Source organism: Heptranchias perlo, chromosome 11 (assembly GCF_035084215.1).
Source record: "Heptranchias perlo isolate sHepPer1 chromosome 11, sHepPer1.hap1, whole genome shotgun sequence".
Classification (NCBI taxonomy): Eukaryota; Metazoa; Chordata; class Chondrichthyes; order Hexanchiformes; family Hexanchidae; genus Heptranchias; species Heptranchias perlo.
Window position 1 is genome coordinate 51091212 of NC_090335.1, and position 15761 is coordinate 51106972.

The following is a 15761-nucleotide window of genomic DNA, read 5'->3' on the forward strand; positions in this document are numbered from 1 at the left end:
CCGCTCCTCCTTCCCCGCTGCCGACCGCTCTCGTTGCCGCTTCTGGCCCCGATTCCCGATCTCTCTCCCCTGACCCATGATCACCGACCCCAATCCCGGACCCATTTACCCGAGGTCCGCTGCGACACTAGCAGTGGCCCGATCTTACACTTCTCTTCACCAGCGGGCTCTTCTTGCCTCATCAGCTCCATTGAAATGAAGCATCGGGCACATGTGGCGCAACTTACATCCCCCGTGAAATGGGCACGCCTGAATTTCTGAACAAAGATTCTGTGATACTATTCGAAGCAGAGCACTTAGTCCTAGCCATTATTCATCCCCCACCATCAAAACTGATTATCAAATTTTGCTGTTTGTGGGACCCTGCTGTGTGCAAATTGGCTGCCATATTAGTCTACATAACAACAGTGACTGACTGGCTGCAAAGCATGTTGAGGCATCCTGAGGACATGAAAGGCAATATATAAATGTGAGTTATTTTCTTTCCTTGTGGTTTTCTTGTTCTTGAACCTCCTTTCTCTTTGCTCAAGTATCATCTTCCCTCTGACTGGCATTTAGGTGTTTCCCCATTTTGTTTGTGTTCTCTTTTTCTCAATGATCTTTTGTCTTTAAATTATACCTTTTTTATGCTGCATTCTCTGTTGTCTTACCTTAGCTTGTTGTTTTTCCACCTCCTTTCAGATGCACCTTGCTTTTTAAATTGCATCTAGTTTGCACTCATCATTCCCTGTCTGTCCATATCTCAGCACCATACTACCAAGTGGTGAAAAAGAGTGGAAAAATTAGTGTGTTTAAAAAGTAAGGTATGTCTCAAAAGAAAACAGAGCAATGTTTGGGTGAATAGAGAGGGTTTGTAAACCGGGGAAGCAAAAGGGGAAAAAAAAAAGGTTATTAACGAACAAGTCACAACATTGAAAAACCAATGAGGACTGAAAGAAATATGTAAAAACCATTGTAATGGTAAGCAAACACTGGAGTAAAGACGAAGGAAGCTCAAAGAAAACAAAAGGACAAAGATTGAAAAATGTAAGTACACAGACCAGTAAGTTATAACCAACAGCAAAATAAAGAAAGAATATTTTTGGATTACAAGGGAAACATGGAAGAGTATATTAAACCAATTTAAAGAAATGGAGAACAAACAGTAACAGGAGGAAAATAACTTGCAAAAACACTTCTCAAATTTTCTAACTGCCATTGATGCCATTTTAACTTCAGAGGGTTATTGGGAGCGGCGAGCAGGTCGCCCACCCAATATCATCAGCCTGACGCCTGCACCATTTTGATGGTTGGGCCTCATTTGAATCTGATTGGCAGGCTGCCTACACGATTTCAGCGGTGATGGGCAGCCAGCCAAATCTGAGAGCACTATTTTCGGCAGACCTGCCGCCCAGTTAAAGGCTGAAAATACCTCTTAAAGCGCGGTGTCATTCTACTCAGCTAAATTCAGTGTTGCCAGTAAGCCGATTCTGAAGTTCGAAATGTCTCAGATAAGTGCACCACAGTTCTCTGATACAACGGTGGAGGTGCTAGTGGATTAGATGGGGCAGGCAAGAAGGACCTGTTGCCCTCAAATGGCAGGAATGTACCCAGAGAGAGTTGGAAGATGTTGTGAACGTCTGTACCATTACCCCCCCCAGGACGTGGATTCAGTGCTGGAAGCACTTAAACTACGTGACCCAAACAGCATGCAGTCTTTCTGTCTCTATTCCTATGCATTACACCTGGCCACAGCACTCTAAGCACTTCCTTCCCCTGCGCCAAAACAAAAGCAAAATATTGCGAATGCTGGAAATCTGAAATAAAAACAGAAAATGCTAGAAAAAACTCAACCATTCAGGCAGCATCTGTGGAGAAAGAAACAGAGTTAACGTTTCAGGTGAACGGTCATTGACCTGAAACGTTAACTCTGTTTCTCCCTCCCCTGCACCATGTGCTTCAACACCAATCAAAGAGTGACACTGTACCAACTCTCCTTCACATTCCAATCACACACTCACTTGTTGCTGCTGTCCTCAACAGGCAGTAACAGCATTATGGTTTTACCTGATAGCAACTGCTAAGCATTTCACTCTTCTGCTGACTGTTTCTCATTTCACAATGGAGCCATTTCCCCATCCTGCTCGCAACTTGTTGCATTTCCCTCTCAGCATGCACAATGCTGAAGTTGACAATGGCCATTCACCAACTCTCCTTTCTGCAGGAGAAGTTGGCTCGCAACACAAGGGGGAGGACCAGAATCAGGAGGGGCTGCAGCCTCCACCCAGATGGAGTTGAAAGTGATAGATGTAATCAGGGCAATTAGAGTGAGGCACAGTGGTGACGCTAAAGGCTACACTCAGCGGGGTGTCTGCCTATTGTACCCTTTCACTTTCCTCAAGCAATCACTCATTCAGGCAGTGTGACATTGGCAGCACTATGCAGCACCACAGTCATTTGCTACTGCCTGGCCTTTCCATGTCATGCTGACCTTTGATCCTCTCCCCTTTCTTTGGTCCATCTGAAGATTGGGAGCCTGCAGAACAATATATTTGGAGGAGGAAAATCCTCCTGAAGAAGCACTGACACTTGCTCCATTCTTCGCAAGCACCAGCACAGAAATAGGATAGGTAGCGAGTTAGAGTGGTCTGTACTTGATGAATCACACAGCACAAGTGAGCAGGAGCTGGAGAAGGAGCAGGAGCTAGTGGAAGGGAGAGCCTAAGCGACAGCCCACCAGAGGGCATGCTCAGCTCTTAGCTCTGCTGAGCAGGATAGCGATGTGGATTTCAGGGGCCCAGCCTTCAAAAGAAACCTGATTTCTGTGCGTATGTAATTGTGCAAGGTTTTAGAATGCTTGCCTAGGCGAATCATTTCTGAGAGTATGGAGAAATCTGCTTGCAGCTTGTGTGGCGTTCTGGCACAGGGTATAATTACTCTGCACTCTACCATGGAGCATTTGGTCACCTCTACAGACATTGCTGACGAGCCCTCACACCAGAAGTTTGAATCACCAGCTCTTGCAGCTTTGATCGAAGCTCAAACTGTTCCCGTACAGGCTCTGGGCTGCATCATTTCAGTCATCTTGGAAAGGCTGGGCAACCCCATGGAAAGGGGCTTCAATCACATAGCCGATGTTCTACAGTCTGTTCTCCAGCAGATCAGTGGGAGTGACGAGCTGCAGCCCCACAGGAGTGGCACTGGTGCAACCGAAGTATCACATGTTGCCTTCTCTCACAAGGACAGCATGTCTGCTCCCTCGCCACACTCTCAACCAGTGTCCGCCATGGTGCCAGAAAGCCGGCTAGGTCAGACTGCCCTGGCGGCAGCCAAGATGCTGGAGGCTGCAGCCGAGCCTGAGCTCCTGATAGTCACCGACCACGAGCATCTCGTATGGCATGTGCTTCCTGTTCACAAATGTTACTTCCTGTAACACTTTTTATGTTAGTGTTTATAATGGAAATTTCCCTTGTAAACATTTGTAATGAGAAATCCTATGTAAACTTTCACTGTCACATTTTTCGAATCTCTCAAAATGCTTTGTGAAAAATTTTTCATATTCCATTGGGTTCAACTATATTTTTGCCTAGAGCAATGACTCTGAGCTGAAGTAGATCCTGCAGTCTGATTATGTGCATTGTGCAAAATTTCCCAGGATGCCTCAGTAACATTTAGCTAACCAAATAATGGAATGCTTCTCAGTCTCTAATGATTTTATTTGGTTGTTTTTCAAAATTATTTGAAGAAAAGCTAGAAGACAGATTTGAAAAGCTTTGTTCAGGTAAAATTTATATTGATTTTTTTTAAAGGAAGGCTGTGTATGAGACAGAGAGAGAAAATAAGAGATAAAAACATGACAAATGGTACTGATTAAACTCCTATTGCAAATTTTGTTGGTTTTGAATTATAAATACTGTATAAACTTCAGAAATCATATTAAGTTCACATATGTCTTTCCTCATCCTAATTTGAATTATTTTCTAAAAAATTAGTTATGGTTTGAAAGCAAACAAAGCTAAATATCATCTGATTATCATCTGTCTTTTGTTGACAGTAAAGAGAAACATGGTTAATTATTCACATCTGCAAGACAAAAGGAGAGTCACAGACGTACTCTCCCAGAAACCTATCAAAAAACACTAAATTTAATGTTTGCTGCGATCTCTTGGGAAGTTATAAACTAGTGCTACCATTGCTAGGATGGCCAGGATCATTTTCTACCCTTCCCCTCACTGCTAAGACTCGAGATCTACCAGTGAATTCCAGTTCTGCCAGAGCTCAGCTTCCTGATCCATAATTCTGTCAAACCCATGTTCCCCCTCCACAGCGGTGCCAGCAAAGGATTCCACCCCCATCATGTTAAAGCCCAGCAGTCCTATCCACAGTGCTTCTAGATACCATGGTCCACATCCCAGTGCTACTAAAAACGAGGAACATCCCCCAATTCAACCAAAGCACAGGACTGCCCCAGTGCAATAAAACCCCACTCCTCCTACCGAGTACTGCTAAATAGTAGATATCTAGATCCAAGATGTGTACCATCTGACTGTGTATTCTCAGCTTTAAAATTGGTAAGTCATGAAAATTGAATACGAATAAGGTAAAGGAATATACATAAAAAATAAAGGCCATTCTTAAGGTTTTTACAGATTAATGGAGTGTCATAGAATGATACAGCACAGAAGGAGGCCATTCGGCCCATCATGCCTATACCAGCACTTTGAAAGAGCTAATTAATTAGTCCCACCATCCTCCCCTTTCCCCATTGTCCTGCAAATTTTCCTCCTTCAAGTATTTATCCAATTCCCATTTGAAAATTATTATTGAATCTGGTTTCACCATCCTTTCAGGCTGTAGTTCCAGATTATAACAACTTGCTGCGTAAAAAAAATTCTCCTCATCTTGCCTCTGGTTCTTTTGCCAATTACCTTAAATCTGTGTCCTCTGGTTACCGACTCTTCTGCCACTGGAAACAGTTTCTCCTTATTTACTCTATCAAAACCGTTCATGATTTTGAACACCTTTATTAAATCTTACCTTAACCTCCAGCTGGAGCCCAACCAGTGATTTATAAAGATTTAGCATAACTTCCTTGCTTTTGTACTCTGTGCCTCTGTTTATAAAGCCAAGGATCCCGTATGCTTTTTTAACAGCCTTCTCCACTTGTCCTGCCACCTTCAGAGATTTGTGTAAATACACCCACAGGTCTCTCTGTTCCCGCACCCTCTTTAAGATTGTACCCATTTAGTTTCTATTGCCTCTCCTCATTCTTCCTACCAAAATGCATCACTTCACACTTCTCTGCATTAAATTTCATCTGTCATGTGACTGCCCAATTCACCAGTCTGTCTATGTCCTCCTGAGGTCTGTTACTATCCTCCTCACTGTTTACTACATTTCCGAGTTTCATGTCATTTGCAAACTTTGAAATTGAGTGTCATGCAATTCAATTCCCAAAGCACCAATCAAAATCCCAGAATGCCATTTAATAAATCAGTAGCCCTCATGCTATCCATTACATGACATAAACACCCTGGGCCTGAAAATCTGTGACCGTTCAGGCAGACTCTCACTCTAACTTTGGCAGGAGTTTGCCAGAAGTTTGGCTAGTTACTCTGGGTCATGGCCTTGTGGAGATGAAGCTCCTGCGCACCCCTTACAAAACCATCGATGCAAGAGAGGATAGGATTCTGAATGTTGGAGTTCCTGCACCCAGGTCGTCTTAGGGACCCAGCATTTGGTTGGCATAGGTTACACCTAGTTAGACTAGCCTCACTGGCGGACCAGCACTCATCTGGGCATCAAGGCCAGGATCCCTGCAGATCAGCACACTCAATTTTTCTTTGTTATTTTTTGAAGCAGAGCCCTTTGTATGGGAGCCGCAGGGATGCCAAAATATTTCTTCTGGGTGGGGGCGGGATGTGGAACCAGATAATCCCCGAGACTCTTCAGATGGACTTTCCGGCCTCTTCAATGGGTGAGGGAGCCGGATGCACGCCGAGCCTGCCAAAGGCATGAAAATCACATGACCTCTCCCTGACCCTGTCAACTTTGGAGCCAGTGGCAGAGGTCAGGAACAAGTGCATCTCGGCACTTATGCGCACCATGTAGATTTTTGGGGCCCCTGTCAGCATGGATGCCAGTTCCTACCTCCTCCTGCCCTTAGTGATTGAATGCCACTGCATATTGTGGGTGAGAATTCATGATATGGTGAGAATTCCCACCCACATTGTGCAGCGGCGTTCAATCTCCTGGCGCAACGACAGTGGCACTGAAGGGGAGGAGCTGGCAGCTACATTGGGTGTGGGGTGGGGGGGTAAGAGAGAACCTGTAGTCTCATTCAACATATGTAAACTGGATAGACCAAGCTCACTGGCTAGATCCAGATTGTAGTCAATAGTTTGGACACTCCTGCTTTAAAAAAAGAGCAGAGAGGAAGTTAAACCCTTTGACCTGGAATTTTCTCCGTGGGCGCAGCCCGTAAGTTAGACCCGAAAATGCACCCATTCCCACACCCATTCTGCCAATGTCAAATTAAGCTCAAATTTCCTGTGAGCCTCATTAGAATATGCCCAAATGTAAAATGAGCATATAGCAGCGTAAACAATCAGGGTTTATGGAACCTTAGTGCAATGCGGAACCAATAGTCTAACTCCTTAACCAATTAGATTGAAGGATTGAGAAAGAAGCAAAGGAACAACGGAGAAGGAGGGTGAATTAGAGCCAAATCAGAAAGAGAAATAAAGAGAGGAAAAAAAAGATTGCATTAAGAGCGAGAAAAAAAGAGGAAAAGTAAGAAAAAAAATTTTACAATGTAAAATTTTAAAAATGTTTAATCTCTAAGAAGGATTTACTACATGCAGCAATGAGACTCAACAGTTTAAATTGTTCCCTTTCTGGGCCAGAGAGGTGATTGGCATTGCATTAACAATTATCATGCCATTAAAAGGGTGCTTACACTGTTAAGTGCTAGCCCTAACTTTCCGCGGTGAGTTTAATACAAGTTTAATGTGCAAATCAAGTAAGTTCTTAAAAACAAAGGGGTGGTTGAGGGCGAGCTGCCGTTTTTGCAAGGCTAATGGCGGAATAGCGCAAATCTTCCAACAACTTGTGGCAATTCGCAATTCATGGGGTAGCTCTTCCTTGCCACAAGTTGCTTCACTATTTACACATTAATAACCGCGAGCACCTTTAAACTCATCGATATTTTGTCAGCAAATTCTGGGCCAAGGAGTATGATGGGAATCAGGAAGCTAGCAGGACTGTCCCAGTCTCTCATCTAAAGCAGACAGTGCAGATAATTAGGAAGAGCACTGAAAAAATAAAGATGGGAGAAAATTAACAGCAAAGTGCACAGTTTAAATTTCTGGAGTTTTTCACTCATATACTTACTGCTGGCATTTGAAATAAAACAGTAATGTAAATGTACTGTAGAATTTTCTATGTCTGCAATATACTATTAATTTCAAAAAGAACTTCAGTATGAATTTATTTTGTTCAGATTTCTTATCCTATAATCTTATTTTTGCATTTAAGGGTGAAATCTCGTCCTGTCAAAATGGCCCCTGGGTACCAGGCTGATCTTGTCATTCAGCTGGTGTGGATCGACGGAGAACCACCTCAACAGGTCACCAGCCTAGCAGTAAGCTCTGCCTATGGCCTGTAAGTAACACAATTATTAAAATATTGTGCCATTGAATAAGTAAACATTCATTAGCAGGAATCCAGATCTTTGGCCAAGCCTTCAAATGGTCTCACACAATAAAAATGGGAAATCAGAACTTATGGATTTATAGTCATAGATCTTTGTTTATTCCATTTTTTTTCTAGTTAATGTTTTTCAAATATGCCAGTGATGTCAAAAATATATGAACAAATAAATATCCGAATGAAACTCGTTATCGGTGTAAGAGGCTCACAAATTCAGGTTAAAATGTTTGTGTAGTGGGTGATATTTGAGAACATGGATTTAAATCAACTTAATAAATAATAAATCTGATAGAATCAAATATATTTAATAAATATTTATCCAGATTTGTTTGTGACTAGCAGTATTACAACTTCATTTATATGATAATTTTGCACAATTTGAATTGACAAGCTTTTGTCGTAGTGTAAAACATGTATCTTAGACATGTTTTACACTCAGTTCCTTCAGCCCATGATTTTCCATCTGGCTGCATTTTGTATGCTGGAGTTCTTGCATACGTTTCATGTCACTGCCTTGTTAAAGCCAGAACGCATATAAAATTTTAGATGAATACATGATGCAATTTTCTGGCTTTTGTATTGGGATTGTGCTTTTTTTACTTTGCTTTGTTTTTGCAAGGGAAGCTTCAAGCTTTCGAGGTCTTAAAGGGGAATAGACTTCGGATTTTCTCCAGAGACTTGAGAACATAATCAAGGCTGATAATTTATTGCAGTACTGAGGGAGGACTGTACTGCCAAGGGTGTCATCATTCAGATGAGACGTTAAACCAAGGCCTCCTCTGTCCACTCAGGTGGACGTAAAAGACACCATGGCACTATTTCGAAGAAGAACCCGGGAGTTCTCTCCAGTGTCCTGGCCAATATTTATCCCTCCACCAATATAATTTAAAAACAGATTATCTGGCCATTATCACATTGCTGTTTGTGGGAGGTTGCTGTGCGAAATTTGGCTGCTGCGTTACCTGCATTACAACAGTGACTACATTCAAAAGTACTTTTTTTAAAATTCGTTCATGAGATGTGGGCGTCGTTGGCAAGGCCAGCATTTATTGCCCATCCCTAATTGCCCTTGAGAAGATGGTGGTGAGCCAACTCCTTGAACCGCTGCAGTCCATGTGGTGAAGGTTCTCTCACAGTGCTGTTAGGTAGAGAGTTCCAGGATTTTGACCCAGCGACGATGAAGGAATGACTACATATTTCCAAGTCGGGATGTTGTGTGACTTAAAGGTGAACGTGCAGATGGTGTTGTTCTCATGTGCTTGCTGCCCTTGTCCTTCTAGGTGGTAGAGATCGCAGGTTTGGGAGATGCTGTCAAAGAAGCCTGGCGAGTTGCTGCAGTGCATCCTGTGGATGGTACACACTGCAGCCACGGTGCGCCGGTGGTGGAGGGAGTGAATGTTTAGGGTGGTGGATGGGGTGCCAATCAAGCGGGCTGCTTTGTCCTGGATGGTGTCGAGCTTCTTGAGTGTTGTTGGAGCTGCACTCATTCAGGCATTGGATGTAAAGCGTTTTGAGTTGTCCTCAGGTCATGAAAGGCGATATGTAAATGTAAAAAGAGCTTTTTCATCTGCTGCAAGGTTACCTGCAGCCAATGGCAATCAAGGTCACCACCATCCTCAACATTCTGACTCTGGCCCATTCCAGGCTAGCACTGCTGTATCAGCTAATGTGTATCAGATAGGTGCCTGATGTATTGTTCATAATGACTTTCATCTCCTTTCCTACTGAAGAGCAGCAGTAGTATCACTTGGCTGCTCAATTTCACTTCACTGCTGCATTTCACAAAGTACACAGGGTCATTCATTGCCTTGTGACCATCAGGACAGCAGTTTACTGCTCTTCCTGACCTTTGCGCTATGACTCACCGGTGCTGTCTCCTCAGCTCACTCTAGAATGTGTGTAGATTTGTTGGTACTTGCAAATATTGGCAACCTTCAAGCTGCTTTTACAGATGTACAATAACATAAAACTGACTTAATGCTGTATCCAAGAGACACCTTCCAATAGAGCTTGTATTACAAGATACTGACTGTGTATGTTTTTTTATGTGGTTGCACGTATGCCACTGGGTGGATGAATGAACTGGATGGTGTTAGCCCATAGCTTGGAGAAGCCCTGCAACTTCACCTTCTCTTACTCCATCAATGCTTTCATAGACTTCCGTGGTGGCCTCTTCCAAGGGAGTCCAGAGCTGATAATTTCTGAGCCTTCCTCCAGCTTAGGTTTGTTCCACTGTGACATCTTGCCAGCAGAGAAGTAGTTTTATACTCATTGGGCCTGATATTAGGAGGGCAGCGGGTTCGCAGTGGGGGGTCGACTGGGCGCGCAATCGCAGGCTAATTGAAGCCACTTACCTTTACTTCCGGGTTTCGCGTTGGAAAGCTGCGCAGCGGGCGGACTGCGCATGTGCAAATTAGGCTGTCAGCTGGAGGAGCCCTATTTAAAGGGACAGTCCTCCACTGACTGATGCTGCAGAAAATAGGAAAAATTACAGCATGGAGCAGCCCAGGGGGAAGGCTGCTCCCAGGTTTAATGATGCCTCACTCCAGCTCTTATTGGATGGGGTGAGGAGGAGGGGGAGGACAGAGATCTTCCCCCCCGGCGGGCGGGAGGAAGTGGCCTGCCTGTGCCACCAAGAAGGCCTGGCTTGAGGTGGCAGAGGAGGTCACCTGCACCACCAACATATCGCCCACCTGCATAGAGTGCAGGAGACGCTTCAATCACCTAAGTAGGTCAGCCGAAGTGAGTACACTTACTCATTCCCCTACACTCCGTCTGCCACATCACTGCCCCCATCCCACATCTCCTTCTGCACTGCCAACACTACTCTCTCATCACTCCTCACACCCACTCAAAGCTCATCCTCATCTTACCTGCACTTACTCACCTCGCCAGTACTCATCCCACCACTACCACTCAACCCAATCCTCATACAAACTCATATTCACCCTCTCATGCATCTCTTTCACGGTCAGCCTCACTCAACCTGCCACTACCTGTGCTGCAGCCACAGGGCATGCATCACATATGTGCAGTAGGAAGCGTAAGGCAAACGTGTCGTGAGCATGAAGGGGATGCACAAGAGTGTTTGAGGGTGTGTCATGGTTTTAACTTATATTTAATTTCTGATCAACTCACATAACATATTATATTGTCACCACTACTGCCACGTCTTTGCGAATCTCGTCCGGTTTGTGCAATAATGCCCTTTCCTGAGGATCACTATGAAGACCCACACCTGATGCCACCCATTGTGTCACTGCAGAGTGGGTGTAGGTGTATTTGCAGGGCTGTATTGTGCAGACGACTGAGAGACGTCAGCGATGTCCCCAGTGGCACCCTGGAAGGATGCGGAGGAGAAGTTGTTGAGGGCAGTGATGACTTTGACAGCGACAGGTAAGAAGATGGTGCTCGGGCCAGCCGGGAGCAGCTCGGCATCAAGGAAGCTGCAGATGTCCACGACTACATGTCGAGTGACCCTGAGCCTCTGTGTGCACTGCTGCTCAGAGAGGTCCAGGAAGCTGAGCCTCGGTCTGTAGACCCTGTGGCGAGGGTAGTGCCTTCTGCGACACATCTCTCTCTGCCATTGCCCTCCCTCCTGCTGTGCAGGTGGATGTGTCACAGCACTGTTGTGGGGCTCCACGTGTCAGAGGTGGACGGCGTGGCCGGCGAGGCTGGTGATGCTGTTCGTCCTCCGAGGAGGTCATGACTGCAGCTATGGCAGCCCCCATCTGGAAGATGTACATTTGAGGGGGTCCGCAAGGTAGGTAAATGTGTCTGGACACCAGGGTAAGTGTGCAAGTTTGTGAAATGTATTATTAGGAGGAGGGTGGTAGAGGCCAAACTTTGTCCAAAGTGACGGAGTGGCCTCCTGCAATGAGTGAGGGTCTCCCCCGCCCCCACCTGTCAAATGGACCTTTGCAGCTGCCACAGGCTGATGGCTGCAACAGGTCCATTTGAACTGGGAGTGTTTCCCCCAGTATTCGAAACAGTCGCAGTTGATCTGAAAATCCCACCCCTCCTAAAATATCAGGTCAATCAGGTCTGTAAATGAACTGAAGTATCTGGTTAATTACCTTAAGTGAGATCCCGCTGGCTTTAATTGCCGGCGGGAGTCTCACATGCGGGGGCTGCGCGCGCACGTCAGCGTGTCACTGAGGAACCCGGAAATGGGTGGGTTGGAGACGGCTCTGGACCCGATCCGGGAATCCCCGATTTTCGCAGCCCCCCGCCACGAATGCACCCACTCGGGGGTGCGAAAGTCGAACCCATTGTAATATAAAGCAACACATGAACAGTAACAAACATGTGCCAAAGTTGCAGTCCATCCTGGGTATCATTAAATGACCATGCTTCATACAGCTAGGTTGTGTTACTTTGCTTTTGCTTTTATGTGTTATGCCCATTGAAGATGTATGTGCCAAGACTTTCAATTGTGAGTTGTATTTGTAATTTATAATCTGTACCCTGTGGGTATGCTTGGCCAGCAACCAAATATCTATAATGTTGGGTAAGAACTTGGCATGGTCCAGCACTAAATTGGTAACAGGTTGCCTCACAACACTTTGTGGCATACATACATGGGCCATGTACCAGGTAAATGGAACCATTGGACAGGCTTACCTTGGCAGCTTTCTTCAGATGTGCAATCTTCTTCTGCATCTGCTCCTGACTCTTGAGGGTAGTGCCACACACAAGGTCAACCTGGAAGCCAACTCCTGCCAGACATAGTGTCCTGCTATCCCCGAAGTTGCAAACAGGGCAACCCTCCTCATGCAGCAACACATTCATTTCACCAGGCATCAAACAGGGAGTTGAGGGGTCTGCTCCTCTACCACTAGTCCAAAGACTCTGTGTCCTGCCTCCACATTTATTGTGCTAGCCATGTTTTTGCTCCAAACAGTGTCTGGAAAGGCTGAAATATGCATTACAAATATTTGCAGCTTTCTTAATGGCGGTAATAATTTTTGCCCCCATTTGTGGCCACTTTAAGTAGCTGCATCTCTTTAAAGTTTCCCATTATCCCTTGTCAGCAGCTCTTAAACACTGCTCGATTTCCACCACCTCCCTCAGCAAGATGCCAGCACCAAGCTCAAGCGGTAAGATCGCCACTTTTATTAAAATGAGAAAGTCCCAGCCAGGCCAACACTCATCCATTACTGCTTATTCCACCTGGTCTACTTGCAAGCGACCCTGTAATCTGTTATTCTTTAAAATGGCACAGTTGTTAAACAACAGAAATGTTCCAACTACTGGATACATATAGTCATCTGGAATTTCCATAGGAGCCCCTAATTAATTCAGCAAAAGTTCAGTGGAATATCCGGAGAAATAACATAAACACCATTTACACTATTTCCCCAGAGTTTCTTCTGATCTCCACTCAAGTTATGACAAGAAATCGGAAGAATCCCACAGAAATTATTCTCCAGTGTCTTTGTTCGTGCAGTGCATCTTGGGATGCATGACATACATTTGTGGAGTCAATCCAAGCAATTGTCACTTGGCAGATATTTAAATCTCCCATTTAATATATTCCATATAGCTATAGTCTCGTTCTTCCACCAAGCTGACTGTAATGCTAAATTACAATCGACTTTACTCTGGTGCGTGAGTCATTGCATAAACAGGTTATCCTATGTGGGACACTGTTGTCAAGTGTATAGCCTACCGATATAAGCATTTTATCTGAAGGTTGTAAAAATATGGACACTTATGTCCATATGTTGTATAAGAATGAGGGCAAAATACTAAGATCTCACAGGAGACGGTAAATTGCAAATGTGTTTCATTCACCTGTAAATCTGATCAGATGAAAAATGGATAGTTAGTTAAGGATGAAATTGTAAAAAGACCAAGGCGTCTTCGTACATGCCGCCATCAAAATATCCAACCAAGCAATCAACAAAGCCAATTAAATGTTGAAATATATAGCCAAAACAATAGAATAACATTTGAGGAAGTCATGGTCAAACATTACAGTGCTCTGGTCAGACCATGTCGAATATTGTCTCCATTTCAGGTCACTGAGATACAAGGGAGTCATTTAAGTGCTGGAAACAGAAAAGAGCCTCAAGGCTGATTTCCAGTCTGAGGTCTGAGTTACGAGGAAAGACTGGAGTAACTTGGGCTCTTTAGCTTTTAAAGGAGATACCTGAAAGTTGATCTTAAAGAAGTATACAAAATTGTAAATGGTATGGAAATGCTAAATTCAGAAAGTTATTTTTGATCAAATTGTGAGCATGGAACAAGGGGTCATGTGTTTAAACTAGTAAATGGCAAATTTAGGACTGATATCAGGAAGTTCCTCACAGAAAGCATGATCAACACATGGAATGGACTCCCATATGGAGTACTATAAGCAAAAACCTGGAATCATTTAAGAACCAATTGGAAGCTCCAAAGGGCGGCTTTAGAGTAATACTGAATGGATGAGCTGAGGTTTAATGGTCTACTTCATCTGTAATTATCTTGTGATCTTTGTGATATAGCAGTCTACATCATTCTAAATAAATTAATTTGTGAATTGCAGCATGCAAGCAAAATGCTATCTCAATTTTTCTTTGTACCTTATCTGCAGTGTGACATTTGGAAACTGTAATGGTTTGGCTGTTGTGGACTTTATGCAGAAGACCATTCTACTCAGCATGGGAACTATTGAGCTTTATGGTACAAGTGATCCCTATCAGCGGCAGCTTAGATCTCCCCGAAAAAGCAAACAGCTCACTGCAGGTAAAATCCGAATATTAGATTACAGTGGCTATCCCTTGCTGTGATGGAATGCACATTGCATGAAATTCTGCTTATTCACATTATTTCTGTTCTTATCTCTATCACTTGTGAAGTGCACAAAGTGCTGTCTGCTCATCTATTCAAACAAAGAGTTATATGTGGGGGAAGACAACATACCCAAATTTCAGTTGATAACTAGTGTAAAATACTGCAGCAGTTTTGTATATTAATTACATTGATGTCAAAATTATTTCTCTAAAATCGTTGGGTTTTGAGATGTGACTTAAAGCCCAGATTTAACAGCATGAATGTAAAATGAACTTTTCCTGAATTTTAACAGGCTGTTTAGTCTTTGCTTTTATTGCAATTTGGATTTTACTTTTCTTTTTCAATGCTCTCTACATACAAGTCTGGGTTATGTTATTTTAATGAAAGTCCAGTACTTAACAGAACTTTCTTCATATTATGTTATTTCACATAGCAGTGATTTACTTTTAAAACAAAATATTTATCTTCCTCCATAACTCCTTATATGTGTCTGGTCATGTCAATCAGTTTACAGGAAATGGTTATAGAAGGTTTGGATTTTTCAAAATGATCTTACAATTTTTTTAAACAAGTTAGGGGATTGCTATAATCGCTTTCAATTTAAAGTGAACACATAGTGCGTTGGTATTGCTGCTGTTTTGCAATGCAATAATCATATAGTCAAGTCTCAGGGCTGCCTGATACAGTTCCAATGTGCTTGGCAGTTCTCAACCAGGTTACTAGGTAGAGTGCATTGCAAATAGGGACAGTGCTGGATTTCTTTCATAATTTTTCTGAAACGTATTAGCCAGAAATTCAGTTTATCAATCAATTCACTAAATATAAGTGTGCGGTGACATTACTTTATCACTAGGTCATTTACATAATGAAAATATATTTCACCACATAAAGTCATTAATAGCAATTGAAAAAAACTGGCAAGGAACCTATTGCCTCTGACAGTGTAGTTTCTTCCTTTGGTAAAGAAAAACTGATTTAACTTCTCTCCACATTTCTGTCTACAACAAACCTACTGCTTTTGGTTAATCATGGAGCTGCATTGGGTTGATCATCAAAACGTATGCTTTCTGGAACCCCCAACCCTCCTGGTTGAAGAAGACTCCATGGGCTCGATTTTCAAATCAAAGTGCAGGTGTGTAGGGCGCAGGGGAGGCTGGGAAAATCCCGAGCGGGTAAGGAAGCCGGCTCCAACGCGCCGACGTCCGCATCTCACACTGACGCCAGCAATTAAAGCTAGTGGGCTGATATTTAAAGCACTTATTAACATCGTTGAACTTGTAGAAGTTGCTAAT

At 43.6% G+C, this 15761-nt stretch overlaps 1 protein-coding gene across 2 annotated transcripts in view; it reads left to right on the forward strand.

The window, feature by feature from the left end:
- The window catches only part of LOC137326962 (syntaxin-binding protein 5-like), a 398728-nt gene that overhangs the window by 283449 nt on the left and 99518 nt on the right, over positions 1-15761 (forward strand). For both annotated transcript variants that reach the window (XM_067992335.1, XM_067992336.1), the window contains exons 18-19: positions 7516-7641; positions 14270-14421. In XM_067992335.1, the coding sequence (XP_067848436.1) occupies positions 7516-7641; positions 14270-14421 (278 nt within the window). The remainder of the gene's footprint in view (positions 1-7515; positions 7642-14269; positions 14422-15761) is intronic.